Raw genomic sequence first — 18075 nt, forward strand, 5'->3', positions numbered from 1 at the left:
CATCTCCAGGTCATCCTATCGAGGCAGCCTAGTGCCATCAAAGGGACTCGGGTTTAAGTACCCAATCTTACTCTCACTTCGTGGCCTCAGTGTCCCCATCTATACCATGGGGATAACACTGCCATCACTGAAATAAGCCTGAGCATCTAGCAGGATGCCTGGCTTCATACCTAAGTTTTAGGATTACTCTCAAGTTCCCCCTCCACAAAAAGCAGCACTCTCTGGTGGTGGTGACTGTGCCATCACTGTGGCTAAAGCAGGGGGTGGGGGCAGAAATCATCCCCAACTCCAGCCAGCTGAGACTCCTCTGCTTCAGGCGGTTGCACACGGGTGGGTGAAGTGTCCAGGACATCTGTATATTTTTCTCACCTCATCTTGGAACTTAAAGCTGGAGAATAAGTGGGCCTTCCAAATAATGACTCCAGTGATCTTGAGAACCCACTGGAGGAGTGACTTCTGGGGTATCCCAGGCCCCGGAGCTCTGCTAAGGCAATGCAGCCAGTGGCAGCCTTGGCCTGGCCTCTGCTCATGAGCTGGCTGACCCAGGCAAGCTGCCTCTGGGCCTCCTCTTCCTGTCTCTAAAACAAGGAGCCTCCAGGACACCTGGCTTTACCTCTCACCATATCAGAACTAGACTTGCCATTATCCCCTGAAAGCAGAGATAACACCATTTCCCATCTGGGCAGGTGGCATCACTATTCCTCCAGCACCCAAGCCGCACACCTGCTTGCCATCCTTACTCCGCCCTCCTCCACCTGCAGCCGGCCAGGTGGATTCTCCCTCCTGGATGCCTCCAGAGTGGCCCCATTCTCTCCAGCCCACTGCTGTTCCCCAGACTAGGCCACCCAGGCAACTATGAAGATGTCATCTCCAGGCCCCTGCTCCCAGTGTTGCCGTCTGATTTATTTCTACCCTTCAGAGGGCACCCTTACAGACATAGATCCCCCCTATTCCCAACCCCACAATGGTGCCCACTCTCCCCAAGGGGAAGCTGAATGCTTCCCAGGGCTGCAGGGAAGGCCTGGTGTGGTCTGGCCCCGCCTGCCTCTCAGGCTTAACTCCCCATGGGCTGTCCCTCCTCCCTCTGCGCTCACTGCCCTGGCCTCCTCACAGGAAATGCTCATTCCTGCCTCGGGGTCTCTCTGAGACACCATGCTTCCCCACCCTGCCCTTTCCCCCATCAAGAACACCTTCTCTGATCCTCTGGGCCGGGCAGCCCCTCCTGTTACATCTCACGGTGCTTTGCACGTCTCCACGGTAACCTCCCCACTTGAAATGGCCTCTTCCAGGTCTGTAGTCCCCTCTGCTCCCTGAGCCCTGTCCCCCTCCTTCACACCACAGTCCCAGCACCCTGGTCTGACTGCAATGGCAACGCGCCCCCGCCTTTGAGGCTGAGCCCGCAGAACTCATTTCCGTTTCCAGTTCGAGAACAACCAGCCGCCGTGTGCCCCGCAACTCTTGCATTTATTGGAACCTGCTTACCCAGCAATCCACAAAGGAGCTTACACGGGGGGATATTTAGGACTCCTGTGACCTAATCCTGGGATTATCATGGGAGGCATGGGCTGGTGGGCAGGGGAGGGCTGGCGGTTGTGACAGGGGAGGAAAGAAGCAGTAGACTGCTAAAGACACTTCCACTGGGCAAGGAGTTGGGCTGCGGGTTTAATGTGCGGGGGGGTTTGGAGGCCTCTCTCGGCTGCTGGGTGTGTTTGTGCGCATGCGCGTGTGCACCTGCGTGCGAGGGTTTATGAGCGGTAAGGGGAGGCAGGAAGGCTGAGCGGTTGGCATCAGGGGTTCTTTTCCTTTTCCATTAACCTTTCCTTCACTTTTGGGGGCTCAAATTGGATCAGCCGCAGGATTTCCTTATTGGCCAGGGTCCCCTCGATGAACTCCTCCTCTGTAAGTTTATCTGCGAATGGGAGAAAAACATTAGTCAGGATTGGCTGAGTCGAGCTGCGACAAGGCCGACACCCGCCAGCATGCCCTGTGCAGGTGCATCTCTCATGAAAACCTTGAGTCCTAGTGCCCCAGGGCATGCCCACCGCCACCCCCACCCCAGATACCCAACTTGTCCCTTGGACCTCCCCATGAGCCCGCAATGAGAGGGTTAATGACTGTCACTACTGAGGGGTCCAGGAGGCATTTCAGTGTTATGCTCTCTTCTGGTTGGCCGGTGCCTCTGCCTTGCTGGGGATTAAATAGTTTGAGCATCACCTTAGGTCTCAAGCCTCACGTTCTGGAAGACCTTTTTGGGGATGGAGCAAATCAAGTAGAGTTTCAGTTGAGAAGTAGGGAACAGCATCTGCTCCGGGGGAAGGGAGTGAAAGTTGAGGGGTCCGGTGTGGTGCCAGGGAGAGCCTGGCCTGTGAAGAGACCCCTCTGACTGCACCCCCAGCACATGGGCAGCCCTGTGGTCCTCAGCTGACAGCCCCACGATTCTTCCCTGTGCATCTCTGCACCCTCCAGCCACCTCCCCACGTGGGACCAAGAGGCAGCCTTGCCCCACCTACTGTATCCAGTTCTATCCAGCTCAGTGCTGTTCACTAGCTTTTCCTCTCAGCCAGAGCCACCGTGCTTGGGTTGAGGTCACTTCAGGGGGCAGAGGGCAGGGTGTGGCATAGGAGGGAGTGACATAAAGTCCCTGGCCCCGGGAAACTCTCTGTCTGGTAGGGAAGGCAGTCACATGTAGAAATAACTCTAGAGACAGGTGCTCTTCAGATCATGGTTATGCTCATAGTTGCCTGCACATAGTAGGTGTTCAACAAAGCTCAGCTGAATGGAATTGCACTTCCATTAGCTTAAATTTCAGGCCTTTTGAACATCCTTAATCTTAATCCCGGATTAAGATGCAGGCTGGTTCCCTACATAGGAATAGGTGGTGAAATTTGGGTTTTAAAGTCCCAGCTGCCCTGTCAGTCTCACAAAGAGCTTGAAACTCCATCAGTTCTGGAGTGAGGCATTGTGCCAAGGTGGGCCACGTGAAAGAAAACGCACACGTCACTTGGCCAGAGTAATATGTCAGCCTAACACCACCACCTCTGGTGATGTTCACCTGCATCGGTTTTTAGGTTAACGAGTAGCAGAACAGGGGACGCAGCATATGGCAGACCCAGAGGATGTCTGAAGGGGGTTAAAGAGCCAGTAGGGCTGAGGTGCCACAGGGAGTCATCTTAAATAGCCAGGATCTGTGCAAACGAGAAGGTGCTCAGAGGGGCAGTGGCATCAAGGCTGGGACTAAGGCAAAGCAAGTGAGGCACCTACCCTGCCCAATCTAAGTAGGCACTCACTTTCAGGGCCCTGCGAGCACAGGCGGGCCCTGAGGATGGGTGCCCCCTTCAGTGTTGTGCCCAGGCACCTCCCTTGCCTCACCCTGGTTCTGGCCCTAGAGCCAGTGACCGTCTTGCTTTTCTGACTTCTTCCTAGACAGCAGATTAGTAGGGCCAGTGTCATTTCTATCTGCCCTTACTTAATGTCCTGCTGAAGCCTGGGCCCTGGAGTCCTCGTGAGAGAATGTCCCAGAGATCACAAAGGGCCACTATTGGACCCTCAGATATGCTTGGGCCATGCAGTATTTCATCGATTGAGACACTTCAGATTTTAAAAGTGTCAGATGCTAGCTCCTCTCTCTAAAGATCATATGATGAGGCACCAGTGGGCTCTGCATTCCCACGTGGAAGCCATCAGGCCAGAAACCTACTCTCTATTATTTGCCAGTCCCCATGCTTAGTGAGGCTACTTTTCACTTTTGTCACTTTCATCATCTGAGCCCCTGTGGCCACGTGTGTTTGCAACACCTCCTGACATCAACTCCTCTACTATCCTTCCCACAATGGCCATGAGTGTTGGGCACCAGCAGCCCCAGCTGCCCAGTTCTGAAATCCTTCACCGCTGGTCAATGCAAGACCACACTCCCCACAGGCTGCTCCCGGGGAAGCCTGGACAGGCAGGATACCAAGCCAGGCCAGGTCCTGGAAGAAGGGGCTGGAGGACACCCCATGAGCTTTGCCAAACTTTCCGTAGAACAGCACTGCAGCCTGAGACTTCCCCACCCCGCCTTCCCTCCTTGCCTCTCTACCCACATGGGTCCCATCTGCTTTGCAGTCTGATGGCTTTCCCAGCTTTCTCTAGATCCCTCCCCACTTCCCCTCAGAGGCCTTTTCCCCAATAAATCTCCTGCCATCTAATTTAAATCTAAGCTGACCTGGCAGCGCTTCTCGGGGGACCCACATTAACTTCCTAGGTGAAACCACAGAAACTGAGATCCCACTTTCTTGGGACTCCATCCTGATTCCGACGCAAACTGAGCTGAGGTTTGCCCCGCCCTGACCGTCAGAAAGCATTTTTTAAAACAAGCGAAGTAAACTCCAGTGTCCACGAACGGAGACCCCACTTACACAGAAAGCAGCTGGAATTCCTCCAAACCCAGGGTCTGCGCACAAACCTCTAATAGGCTGCTGCCTTTACGTCTTACTGTTGTTCAGTGTGGGCCAGCTCTGCCACAGCCGCAGATGTTTTCCTACAACAGGCCTGCACCTTCCAAGCCTTCCTTCCTCCGCAGAGACTCTCAGGCAGAGACGGGGCTGGGTGAGCGGGGGCTGCTGCACCACTGCCCTGGCGATGGGCTGGACCTGCCTCTGCCCCTTCCCCGAGGCCCTCCAGCCAGCCCTGCAGTGCAGGGGGGGGGAGGGCGGCCCTGTCCCGCCGGGGCCCTGGGACCGGGAAGCCTCAGTCTTGTCGGAATCAGCAGGAAACGGCTGTGACTGTAAAGCAAAGGCAGCGAGGGAGCAAGCACTCACCATGATCCTTCTTCCCAAAGAAGCCCCAGATCTTCTCGGCTCGCTTCTCCGGGGTGTTCTCGTCGTCTGGCAGGTGCTTCACGTCCTCAGGACGGATCATTTTGAAAATCGCCTGCACCAAACCAAGAGGAACGACTTGTGAGAAGGAGCAGTAGGGGCTGCCAGGCCTGTGGGTAAATGCAGGTTCCCAGGCCCAGGCTGGCCCTGCTGAATCAAAGCTCCTGGGAGCGGGCCGGGTTGGCTTATGGTAACAAGGGCTAACATTTGTGGAGCGCTTAACACGTGCCACTTTTCTAGCATTTTTACATGTGACCTTCAGAGCCGCATGGGGGCATTATCAACCCCATTTTACAGATGAAAAAACTGACAACTAACCTGCTGAATGTCACCCAGCTAGAAGCAGATGAACAGAGCTTCTAACCCAGGCACTCTGGTCTCGGTTTGCATTACGCCACTTGCCAGCTTACTCTTGTGCCTTGGAGAGCACTCCAATGGTTGGGGGAGGGAGAGGGGAGGCATCAACGAGAACTTTCCAAAGGTCTCCCCATGGCTCAGGAAATCTCCCAGGTATCCTTCCACTCACTGAGGGATCCATGGAAAGGTTTATATTCAAGGGTCTTTCTCACTCCCCTCCACTCTCACTAACAAAGGAGCCTGATATGTGGATGTGCAATGGGGGGCAAAGCAAGAAGTGCCTCTGCACCTGAGGTCAGGGAAAGGGACAGGTGGTCTCGAGGGGCCCCTCCAGCTCCAGGCACCACCTTGCACAGCCTCAGCCATGGGTGCTCCTCCCCCCTCCCCTCTGCTCCCCTCCTATGCCCCCCTTTTCTCCCTTCCTTCCCTTTCTCCCCCTCCTCCTCTTCCCCCTCCTTCTTCTCATGGAGCACCAGCTTGTAGGCCTCTGCTGGGCCTGGCATCCTCTAGGTGGTTCTGAGGATGTGGTCTCCACCCCAGGCCACCTGCCAATCCAAGGAAGTTTGATCTGGAGGCCCTGAGGTTTTCACACATGCCCCCCCCCCTTCTTAATGGGAGGCCTGAGCAGAGTGCCCTGATTACAAGCTGCAAGCTTGGCTACTATATTCATGGTATCTCCTAATGAGGGTGGAAGAATTGTACAAATGACAGCAGGATTATAAATTTATATAATATGAAACATTCTTCCTTTTAACAGGAACAAAATTAGAAAAATAAAGCAAGTGGCATGACGTAGGGGGATAAAAAAGATCAGGTAAAAAGATACTAAATGAAGGTAAATATAAATAATATAATAGAAAAAATAGAAACATCCAAATTGTCCAAAATATAGAAATGGTTAAATAATTTTATGACATTTTCATAGATGAAATTCTAAGCAGCTATTAAAAATGGCTTTGAAGCCCTAACCAGTTTGGGTCAGTGGTTAGAACATTGGCCTGCGGACTACAAGGTCCCGGGTTCGATTCCGGCCAAGGGCATGTATCTCTCCCCTTTGCAGGCTTGATTCCCCGCCTCGGTTGGGGCACATGCAAGAGGCAGCCAATCGATGTGTCTCTCTCACATTGATGTTTCTCTCTCTCTCTCTCTCTCCCTTACACTTGATATGGAAAAAAATATATTCTCAGGTGAGGATTTAAAAATAAATAAATAAAAATGGCTTTGAAGAATATATACTGATATGAAAAACATGCATAATAAAATAGTAACTGAAAAAGAATAAAAATCATATATGAATAATTCATAGTTCTGAAATCATTTAAAAATATATAGCTAAAAGGCTGGAAATGTATATACCAATATGTTGACAGTTTTCTGTAAATTAAAGATAATTTTAATTTTCTTTTGCATATGTTTCTAAATTTCATAAATTACTTTTACATCAAATAAAACTGTTTTCAAGACACCTAAAATCTTCACAACGAATGATGTAGAACTGGGCCAGTGGCTCCAGGGGCGGAGAATGCGCGTTGGGAAGCGCTGGCCTGCAAGGGGCCTGAGGATCGGGGGCTCGGGCCAGAGCACACGGCTGAGAAAGCTGAGGCTCCGGGGTGCACATGGCTGAGAAAGCTGAGGCTCCGGGGTCACAAGCTCTGAGGACCATCAGAACCAAGATTTCACATCCTCCACTCCGGCCTCTTCCTACTGTGTGTTTGAAACATGCTACGGAATCTGAATATGTGCTGTTCAAGGTTTTGCAGAGCATTTTAAATGACCAAAGGAAGGAAGGAAGGAGGAGAGGGAAGGAAGCAAGAAGGAAAGGAGGAAGGATGGAAGAACAACAAAAGTAAATAATAGGAAATACCCAGACTCTTTTTTAGGAGGAAAATGAAGCTGTGGGAAAGTGCCCGGCCTTCTATTAATATCAGTATATTAGAGACCCCCCCACCATGCCCTCAAGCCAGAGTCACAAAGCCTGGACCCCACTCCACCCGCCAGCCCCGCCCCAGCTGCAGCCCCAGTGCGCCCAGTGCGCCCAGTGCGCAGCAGCAGCAGCAGCAGGGGGCCCTGACCTTGGGTGACCCCAGTCCTGCACAGGGGGGAGGGGAGGGGGAGGGGAGGGGGCAGGGGGCGTCCACACTGACCATGACGATCTCGAGCACTTCGCTCTTGCTGATGGCCCCGTTGCCGTCCACGTCGTAGAGGGAGAAGGCCCACTCCAGCTTCTGGCTGGGCTTGCCCGCCGTGGTCATGTGCAGGGCGATGACATACTCCTTGAAGTCCAGGGTCCCGTCGCTGTTGGCGTCGAAGCTGCGGAAAACGTGCTGGGCGTAGGCCTTGGGGTCGGCGTCGGGGAAGAACTTGGCGTAGAGGCTCTGGAACTGCTGCCGCGTGATGCGCCCGCCCGGGCACTCCTTCAGGAAGGAGCGGTACCAGGCGCACAGCTCCTCCTCCGAGAAGTGCGTGCTCAGCTGCAGCTCCTGCAGGATCTCCTTGGACAGGGGCCCGCTCCTGCTGTTCCCCATGGGTGCGGCGGCCGGGCCGGCCGAGCGGTGGCGGCCGGGTGGGCGCGCGGGTGGGCGCGCGGGCGGGTGGGCGCCGCGCGGTCTAAGGCTGCCGGGGCTCCGGCTGCAGACGACGGACACCGAGATGCTGGCGGATTAGGGGGATTTGCTGCAGGTTCACCCCATACTTGGAAGGAGGAGGGGCCGGGGGCTTGGGGAACAGTAGGCAAGCTCCCAGACCCCCCCCCCCCCCCCCGAGATTAAAGGAAAGAGCTGACCGCAGGTGCTCAATCCATTTTGGCCTCTGGGAGGACAGGACGGGAGGTCAGAACCTTCAGAGCCCAAGCCCTGGGCCAAGGCCTTCCCCGCAGCCCCTGGTTCGTCCCTCCCCCACCCGCGACTCCAGCCCCCTAAGAGCAACAACTCCTGCCTGGCCTCAGCCGAAACTCTGCGGTCTCCCCTTCCATGGAGCCCGACAGTGCAGGGGTTAAGAGCCAGGCTCTGGAGACCACCTGGGTTCAAATCCCAACTTTGCAGTTTACTAGCTGTGTGACCCCAGGCGCGTTTCCTAGCCTCTCTCTGCCTAGAATGCCCTTTAACCCTTCACCTCCTTCATGACTGTCCTTAAATGTCACCTTCTCAGCAAGGCCTATACGGTCCACTCTATTTACAATTGCACACCCCCCCCCAGCCACCAGCACCCCCCCAGACTGTTTGTCCTGCTTTATTTTGCTCCCTCTCCCATCCACCTTCTGACTTACTGTTGACTTATTCCGTGAGCTGTCAGTACCCTCACGGGATGAAAGCTCCATGGAAGCGAGGATCTGTCTGTTTTGTTCCCAGCTGTGTCTCCGTTGCCAGAACGGTGCCTGGCAGGGCTGGGCCTTCAGTGAATATTCCTTGAGTGACCAGGCATAATAATAGTGTCTACTTCATTGTTTTTGAGGCTGAAATGAGTTAATATGTGCAATGTACTTAGAATAGAGCCTGGCACATGCTAAGTGCTAAATACATGTTAGTTTTTGTTACTCATTCACAACAAGGGCCAAAACCTAAACTGCCTACAGGAGCCAGCAAGTGGAGGGAGGGAGTGAAACAGCTCGGTCCGGGAGACAGTAGTGAGTGGTGAGGCCTGTGTCACGCGTGGGAGGGGTTGCCGATGTTCAGCTCCATTTGAATGTGGTCACATGAGATTATGGCCCAGTGTTACTACACTTTCCAATTATTCAAGAGAAATCCTGAAATCAGATTTTTAGATGCTATTTCCAAACTTTTAAACTTTGAGAGTTAATTCAAAAATTTTAAAAACATGGTGTGGGCCAAATACAGTATATCTGTAGTTCAGCTTCAGCTTGCAGGCTGTCAGTTTGCAATCCAGTCTTATGCCCGGCACCAGCAGACAATAACATGCTGGTTGAGAGAGGGAATGGATACATGAAACACAGAGAGTTCTGCAAGGAAGACTTCAGGCCTGCAGTCACCTCAGTTCCCCGTCCAGGACACAAGGAAGAGCCCTAGTGAGTATGTTTTGTACCTGAATTCTCATCACCCAAAGGAAAGGTTGGCAGTGCCGTGGCTTGGCTGAGCTGGAGGGGAATGAGCCTGGAACCCTAAAATTGCCAAATTGGATGAGAGATGTCTCCTCTTTGCCCAGGGGTCATAACTACAATGAATAAACTCCACAATCTCTAAGCAGGTGAGTAGGGTTTATACCCTTTCATAACAGGCTAATGGCAGGGGACAGCAGGTCCCTGCTGCTGGGAGAAGGCCACCTGCCAGGCCCCCCCCAATGTTGCTTAGGAAGGACTGAGAAGTTCAGGCACTGACCATGCTGACCCACACCTCCTGCCCACCCCACTCCCTGGTTCCAGAGTATTTCTCAGGAAGCCTTATGGTGTGTGTGTGTGTGTGTGTGTGTACGCACTGTTTCCCCGTTAGTTTGTGAAAGCATATTATTTCTTATTGGCAACCCTTTCTTTTTTTCTAGATTTCATGATCCTGTAGCAGGGCATTTGCTCTCAAGAGCAGTTAGAAACAGGACAGTCACCCAACCTAAAGGCAAACAAACAAAACCCAAGCCGTGAAGTGAGGCTGGAGGCTTCACCCCTTACCTCCCAACCAGGTGTGAGAGGCAATCAAAAGTGCCTCCTGGGTTCCAGGCGCATCCACACCAAGCCTACAACTGTGGCAAGGCCGGTGTTACACAAAAGAAACAGAGCTCCATAATGCACATTCCCTGCCTGTGTCACACGGCTGCTAAATGGCAGTGCCAGGAGGAAGGCCCAGGTCTGCCAGGCTCTTCTCACTACAGTACAAACTGCCTGAGCTGAAGGGGCAAGAAGCTCCATTTCTGTAGGTGAGGAGCTGGGGTTTCCATGACAACAGAAGATGTAGGCAAGGAAACAAGGCCCTGGGTTAACACAGAAGGCAGCTAGAGCCCCCACCTTCTCTGCCCTTTCCAAGGGCAAGGAGGAAGGAGCTGGAACCGGTGGGAAACAGCCTGGCACTGTCCACGCTCTTCAGGTCCCTGCGCCTGGAGGGGCCCGACCGCAGGAGGGGACCACAGGCAGCTGTGTTGATGCTGCTGAGAGAGGGGTCATGACCTGGAGGTTTGTTTGAAAACCTGCATAAACATCTTCTATCAGAGGGAGAGTTTATGCTCCTTAGTCAAACAAGTTGTTGGAGATGATGTATTGTGAATGGATTTGTTAAGTCTGAGCTGGGGCCATAAACTCTCCCCGAACCCCAAAGACCACTGGGGAGAAGGCTCGTCTCCAGTCAGTCTTGGTGAGTGTCTTCTCCCTGGGCTGGCTGTGACTAAAAGAAGCCGGCTCTTCCCAAAGGTTGGCCCTGCCACACCCCAAGCCAGGAGTTCTCTTAGCTTTTAGCCAGGGCCCAGCCCCAGTCTCCCCCCCCTCCCCCCCGCCCCATTCCTCTACCTTCCCCTGATCTGAGCTCAAATACAAGATGACTTTTCCCCTGTGGCCTGGAACCAGAGCCCACACACAAGTCTGCACTGAGAGAGAAAAGGAGAGGTGGGGTGGGAGGCAGAGGGTGGGAAAGAACGCTCCTCCCCCGGCCACTCCCTTGCTTTGAATGAATGGCAACTCATACTTTTGGTTGCTTGGACTGAAGTCCTGTCACACCTCAGACCAATATATCAGAAATTGTGCGAGCTCTGCCTACAGAGGACATCCAGAACCTGACCATCCTCTCCACCTCCAATGTGCCCACCTCCTGTAGCAGCGAAGTCAGGCCATGCGCTCCTGGGCTCGAATTCCCAGAGGAAAAGCCATAGGCCTCCCACCTCTGGCAAAGCCCTGCCCTTCCCCACCACCTCTCTGCTCCAGCTGCTGGCCTCAAACAAGTAGCCTGCCACCCCCAGACCACCCCCCCCACGCACCCAGCCTTTATCCCCAGCTACCTGCCCTGCTGTCTCCCAAGACTCCTTGTCTTTGAGCAGATGCCACCCTCTCAGTGAGGTTACCTCAACTCGCCTATTTAATATAGCAACTTACCCACTCTCACCCCTAGAACTACCAAGCCCCTCCATGTGCTGTTTTTCTCTCTCCCTAATGCTTAATACCGGCTACACCCACACTACAGACAAAAACATTGTTTTTGTCTGTTTCTCCTTGCTAAAAAGTAAGCTCATGAGGGCAGGGCTCTACCTGCTTTATCCACTGTGTTCCCAGGACCTAGAACAGTGCTTGGAATGTAGTAGGAATTCAATAATTATGGCAGGAAGGAAGGGAGGGATGTGTGGATAAGATAAGAAACAATAGCCAGGAGCCCCTTCTGTCCACAGGGACAAATCACCAGGAGAGGGGACTGGGGCTGGGGTTAGGTGGCAGCATGGTGCCTATTTGGGGGGACAATGTCCAGGTGCCTTTTGTTCCTCTGCTAAGTCATCAGGAGCAAATTTATCACCAATCCTGGGAGCCTGGAGGGATGCGAAGATCATTTGTACAAAGGAGAGAGAGGCAGCGCTCCAGGAAGGAGGGTCACCCCGCGGGACCCAGCGTCTCTGGACAGTTTATTTCACATGGGGTGAATCTAAGCATCTCAAGTGTACACACAGAGCCGAGGACAAAAAATGGGAGAGCATTTAACTTCCTGAAAACGCTTTATAATAGTGCAGACAATTATATATGGCCAACGCCTTCAAAATTTAAACCCTTTAAACATTTAATTCTTCATCATTAATACACACAAGTGCTATTATAGGGGTGGGAGGGGTGGGCAGATTGCAGCCCCCATAGGGATCAGAGTTTCAACAGTGTTACTTATAAATTATATTACATCAATTTTATTTACTGATCTAGGCAGCCAGAGGGTGGAAGGATATACAATTTGGAGTAAACACATTCATACTGGGATGAGGAATGCTGGCAGGAGACACAGCTTTATAACATTAAAAATGTATAAAGTATTTAGCAAAAGTTACAGAAAACAGACCAAACAAGCAAGTTTATTTTGTTAGAAAAGTCCACTTCCGTAGGGTTTGCTGATGTGCTCATGTCTGTGAAAGGGCCGCGCCCCTCCCGCCCAGTTACCTCCTTCCTATGGGTAGGGCAGAGATGTGGATTTGGGGCCCATCACCAAGGGTGGCTGGTGTCCCTTTGACTGTCTCTCCCCCTGGGTCCACATGGCTGCCTGGAGGCTGTGGCTCCCAAGAGCCAGTCTGCTGCTGCATATGAGGCTGGAAGGGGAGCGTCTCAGTTGACAGAAGAGTCCACAGAGGTCCCAGGAGGGGATGTGACAACTTCAGGTTATAGGGCAAATGAGACAGTAGAGTAGGCCCAGTCCAGTGTTCTTGCCCCTGGGACTTCTCTGTCCCAGTGCCACACTGTCCCCATTAGAGCATCCATGTGCCAGACCCTTTGCAATCCCATTAAGAATTTCCCTGAAACAAAAAGGATGAATGTGCCCTGAACAGCACAGAGAGCTCAAAGGTGGTCACTGCCCCTCTCCTTCTGAGGTACTTCCCAACAAGGGCCCCGAGAGCCTGGATCCAGCATCCAGAGGGCGAGGGAAAGTGGAACATTGCTTTTTTGTCACCTGTCTTAGTCTCACCCAAACCTGCTGCAATAGGAGTTGGGTCCCTCCCCTTCTGGAAAGGCCTGACAAAAATAATTCTCCTGGGGATGGGTGTGAGGGGTTGATAAGTCGTCCTTAGCAAAATTCAGCCCAGAGCGTCCCAGCAGCATAGCTCCTTGGCCCTGGCCTGGACTCAGGTGTTTTCAGTTTGCTTGCAGAGGTGCCTGGTTGCCTTCCAGGGCTCACCCGTCACTAAGCAAGGCATGATTAAGACATGGCTTGGAGGAGCTGTCACCTTGGTGGTCTTAAGGAGGAATTACTTCATTCTCAATAGCTCACAAAATGTAATTTTAGCTTCATTTTTGTCTAAATGGAGAAATGCCAGAGTGCCCCCCTCATGAGGACTTTAGGTAACACCATGCACTACTGCACTGATGGGACCCAGATTAGGTATGAAAAGGGGGAAGTTAGAGTGCAGTAACTGCAGAAAGCCTGAGAGACCTTCTAGAAGAATACCCTCAGTTTGCAGATAAAGCAGAGATCTAGGAAAGGGTCGTGAGGAACCCAAGGCCAGCCCCCTGCCTTCTCATCCATGCTACGTCCATTTGCCTTTCACAGCCCCTAATGCTCAATAAATACCAAGGACTGATATGAGGGTCCCCAGGAGAGAGGGAATCTGCTAGCTGAGGTGCAAGCTTCAGGGTACAGCAGAAGTGAAAGGCAACTGAGACCCCAACCACCCTTCACCCAATCCCTGGCAACTTTCTGCATTGTCAAATCCCAGCATGAATCCAAAAGGCAAGTGTGCGCCCCCAGAACTACCTGTGGGCACAGGTGGCATTTGGAGGACCCTTGGGGGCTGCAGGAAGCAGCAGGCTGAAGTGGCCATGCAAATAAGCTGAAGACCCTAGAACAGGAACTTCTGGGGCAAACAACTCATTTTAAGAGCAAGGAAGCCGTGGGGTACATCCATGCAATGAAACACTACAGACACACAACAGCATGGGTGACCCAATAATATTCTAGAAAAGGCAAAACTGTAAGGCCAGAAAAATCAATCAGTGGCTGCCAAGGGCTGGGGGGGTAGAAGTAGTTTGACTATGGGGCTCTGGGGGAATTTCTGGAGTGATGGAAATACTATGTTGATTTTGGAGATGGTTATGAGGCTGTATAAGTTGTCAAAATTCACAGAACCATATAGTTCAAAAGGGTGAATTTCACTTTATGTCAATAAACCTCAATACTGTACATCAAATTCCTCAATAAGCCTGGAGAAAGCAAAGGCAGTGTGTCTTACAGGGGTGGGGAGGATGAGGGGAATAGACTGGGTGTGGCTGAGTAACACACTGCGATCTGCACCCCACTTAACGTTTGTAAAGTGCTTTCCTACCTACACAATAACCAGCAGGTCTGCAGAATCCTGTGCAAACTCTCCATGCCAGGGCCACTCACAACTGGAAGCAAAATCACTTCAACAAGCCGAGGTCTTTGACGTCCTTTGAATTTTATGGCTTGCATTTCCAAGAAGGGACTTGGGCTCAGCCAAGATTTTTATGTACCCAGCCACTAATCTAGTAATTGATTGGTTTTCATGAAGGGAATGGGAACAAATCCCTGGTTCATGAACGTGCACTGTTTCTGTCTGCTCCAGTCGTCAATCAGCCCGATAAGCAGACAAGTGCCTCCTAGCTCAGAAATCCTCCCACCCACAGGCACCCAGCGGAGGCAGAAAGGAGGCCCAGGGTGGTCCCGCTGGCAGAACCTCAGGACAGCCATCCCTGTGGTTCAGTTGGCAGTGCTTTGCAATACTGATAAAAAATACTACCAAAAAAAAAAAATGAGAGGAACAAGTGGCTTTTCCTGGAGGTTGTCATGGCAACCAGCACACTTTGAACACCATTTGTCATTGAGATTTTTTTTTAAAAAAAAAGGAGGCAGGTGGGAGGGGCTCACTTATTCTCAGAAATGGAACAATAGATGTGCTCAAGAACCTAGATTCACTCACCGATTCTGAATAAACTCAGCCAAATCCTCTTACAACCTAAACGCCAGAACATAAGCAAAACAACAGCCCAGAGAGAGTGTTTGCTGCTGCGATACTCTGGACTTCACCCTGATCTTGACTTCACCCGGAGGGGCCCCGCTGGCAAGGACAGGGAGCTGGACTGTCTGCTCCAGCTCCGCTTAGTTCACTGTGTTCATGTCACCGCACTCACTGGCCATGCTTAGGGTTCCTCCTCTTTGTAAAGTGAGACCTATACCTATTTAAAACTAAAAGAAATCTTATAAGTTCACGTTGCACATGGGCTGCGACGGTCCAGCAACCAGGTGACCGAACCCTGTTGCTGTCACCTTCCACCCAGTGGGTAAATGCAATGTGGCGGCAGTTTGTACTATAATTACGGGCTGCCGTGGGTTAAATGTGGAAGGTGACACGTTCTTTTCCAGAAAGGGCTACATGGAGAACAGAGGGGACGGGGAGACTGCTTGCATGCAGTCACACAGCTGGTAACCCGCGCAGCGCCTGGCCTGTCCCAAGTACCTGCTGAATGAATGAGTGGGTGCAGGTCAGCACAACAGGCAGTGTCTCTGAAAACCCCAGTGCTGCGGAGAGTACCTGTGTATGAATGCCAAGGTGACTGGCCCGCGAGGACCCTGGAGAAAAGATGTCTACACAAAACAAGCCCGTATCTTATCCTCGGAACTTAGCACACTGCTTGGCTTCAGCTAAATGCTTGATGAATGAATAGGGGAGGAAAGAAAAACAGAAAAAGCCAACAGGACTGAGGCGAGGGGATGGGGCGGAAAGAATGACTTCATCAAACAGACTGGCGCACGCTGGGCCAGCTCAGGCTACCCTGGAAGAGGCAAGAGAGCTCCCTCTGTCCCAGGGAGTAAGAGAAGACTCTGGAACCCTCAGAGGCAAATGAGAAAATCAGTGAGCATACCACTCAAAATATGTGTTCATAACAGAGCTATTGGCTTTGAATATTTGGACATCACAAACTAGTTTACTAAGCAATTACTACTAGCACCTGTTTTTAATAAACTAAGAACTGATACCCTGAAGTTGGCGGCTGGTATCACGGCCCAATCCCAGGTCCGGAAGGAGTAGTTCTCCATGCAGGGGACAGATTCATGCTGGTGAAGGCCTTCACGTTGACCTTTCCGGTTGGGATGCTTCAATAGGAGAAGTGACAAAGTTTGGTTTGCTTTAGTATATTGGGCATCTTTCTACCATAAACTACGAGAGAGCGATTCTGACCCAATGAAAGAAGTACCAAAAGATTAAAGATTAACAAGTCATCAGATACTAGCATGTAAGAATGAAAGACCAGCTGGTTATGCTCTGAGAATTCTGCACGCTTGGGAAATGTATGGGTCCTGTAAGTCCAAAGCAATCGACGGGGAGGACAAGAAAGATGGGTTGGTTCTCAGGGCGTGGGTCCCAGGCCACAACCTGCCCTTGCTGGCTGCATGTCCTCCTTCAGGTCCCTTTTCTTCCTCTGGTCCTTTTGAACTGATTCTCAAGAATCAATATGATGGAAAATATGTTTGCTGTGGTTGGGAAAAGGGGATAGTAATGAGCAGACCCGATGGCAGCCCTAAAAGCTTCCTAAGTCACACTTTGACCAGATTTTTCTAGGAATTGGGAGATGAAGGGAAAGGTGGTACCAGCACCAAGCAGGGGCTTGATGTGGGGCTCTGGAATGTGTCGAAGTCGCTGAGAGGCCACGGTGGTGGGACACTGCCTAGTTGGTGACAACCTACTGTGGCCATTTTAGTCTTCAATGCCTGTTCAGTGACCACCAATGAGACAAAGCCATACAAGGGACAGTGAACCCAATGCCACCACGCACAAGCAGGTGGAACCATCTGGGGGATGTCAAAGACTTGCCTCAACCCATCTCCCACATGGGCTGACCCAGCCCCTTGAAGAGTGGAAGGGGGTGGGGGCAGGAGGAAGAGCATCTGAGGGTGGGGTGGCCTGGGATTTTCAGAGTGGAAGCTTCACAGAGGATGTCTGATCTACTAGGAAACGCCATTCAACGCTCTGACTGAGGGCGAATTTGCTGAATGAGGTAGTTCCATCCTGACCTCTCCAGGCAAGGTCAGTCTGGGAAGACAGGAGCCAAGCCTTCTTCCCAGGACTCTTGATCATGACAGGTGACAGCCAAGAGCCAGGATGTGGACTCCCAGAATGCAACGGGGAAAAGAAATAGGGAGGGCTGCAGAAGATTTGGAGTGTGGGCTGTTGAGCTGAACGGTGCCTTCTATTCATTCTATCCGCGACTGTGATCCTGACACGTAGCTTGGAGACAGAGACCTCCCTCCCCTGACCCTCCAAAGCCCTGGAGACAAGAGGGCCAGCTGGAGGAAGGACCTTGGGGCTTCCAGGGACACAGGCATGGGACACAGCTGGCTCTAGGTGGGGAAATCACCCCTACGGTGCTCAGCAGGGACCACAAAGTTCCAGCCTCAGTTTGTTCTTGAAACGGCAAGCACAGCATGGGAGTTGGGGATCTTCGGCCTTAGAGACAAGGGCGGGGCCATGGATCCATCTTCTTGGCCTGAGAACACTAGGGACCACCCAATGAGGCCATCCAGGCCACCATGCTGGAATCGCTAGCTGCAGCCCACACCCTCCCCTCTCCTCAGTGGACCAGGAGAGTGGGTGGGAGGTCAGCTCCACTTGGCAGCAGGCCCCATGGTGGGAACCACCACCTCTTCTCCATGGGACCCCCAGCCCCTCTCCTTGGCAGGACCCCCGGGGCCGCATGTGCCCATCTATATCTCCATGTCCACAGGGCGGATGTTGCCTGTCTTGTGCTCTCTGACCCACAGCTCCCTGTCTTTGGCTGGGTCCACTTTTCGAAGCAGTTGGTCCACAGGCTCAACTGTCTGCAAGGGATGGAGAAGAGAGGATACCATCAGAGGGGGCAGCAGAGCCAGGGACATTGCCCTGAGCCATGCTGCTCATATCTTTGCCTGTCAGAGCAGCGTCTCCAGAGGGTTTGGGGCCCCAGGGGAGCCCCATCAGAGGGAGAGACGTGCAGAGGCTGTGAGAGTGGAAAGCTGGGACCTCTCACCCCACCCTGCTTCTCACTCGGTGCACTTGACCCTTTGGACCTTGGGACTGGATGAAAGGGCAGAGTGTCTCAATGGCTCCAGGTCTGTGACCAGTTCTACCATTTGTTCCCACGGTTACCATCACAGAACAGGGCAAATGAAATTTTAGCTTCAGATATGCTGAATAGTTCTAGATTTTTTTTCCTTTTTGGTAAGAAACTCACTGGGGCAGGCAATATCATCTCCAGCTA

At 52.3% G+C, this 18075-nt stretch overlaps 2 protein-coding genes across 6 annotated transcripts in view; both read right to left on the reverse strand.

Annotated features, from left to right (window-relative positions):
* Positions 1-1787: 1787 nt before the first annotated feature.
* Positions 1788-7735, reverse strand: RCVRN (recoverin; the record flags this gene model as incomplete). Its single annotated transcript, XM_081162392.1, has 3 exons — positions 1788-1909; positions 4797-4908; positions 7355-7735. The coding sequence occupies 3 exons, from the start codon at positions 7733-7735 to the stop codon at positions 1788-1790; spliced, it is 615 nt and encodes a 204-aa protein (XP_081018518.1).
* Positions 7736-11821: 4086 nt separating this feature from the next.
* GAS7 (growth arrest specific 7) overlaps positions 11822-18075 on the reverse strand; it is a 205116-nt gene continuing 198862 nt past the window's right edge. For all 5 annotated transcript variants that reach the window (XM_081115676.1, XM_081115679.1, XM_081115680.1 and 2 more), the window contains exon 14: positions 11822-17656. In XM_081115676.1, coding sequence (XP_080971802.1) covers positions 17543-17656 — 114 coding nt within the window. In that variant the 3' untranslated portion in view covers positions 11822-17542. The remainder of the gene's footprint in view (positions 17657-18075) is intronic.

This window comes from Miniopterus schreibersii (genome assembly GCF_964146895.1).
Source record: "Miniopterus schreibersii genome assembly, chromosome: 16".
Classification (NCBI taxonomy): domain Eukaryota; kingdom Metazoa; phylum Chordata; class Mammalia; order Chiroptera; family Miniopteridae; genus Miniopterus; species Miniopterus schreibersii.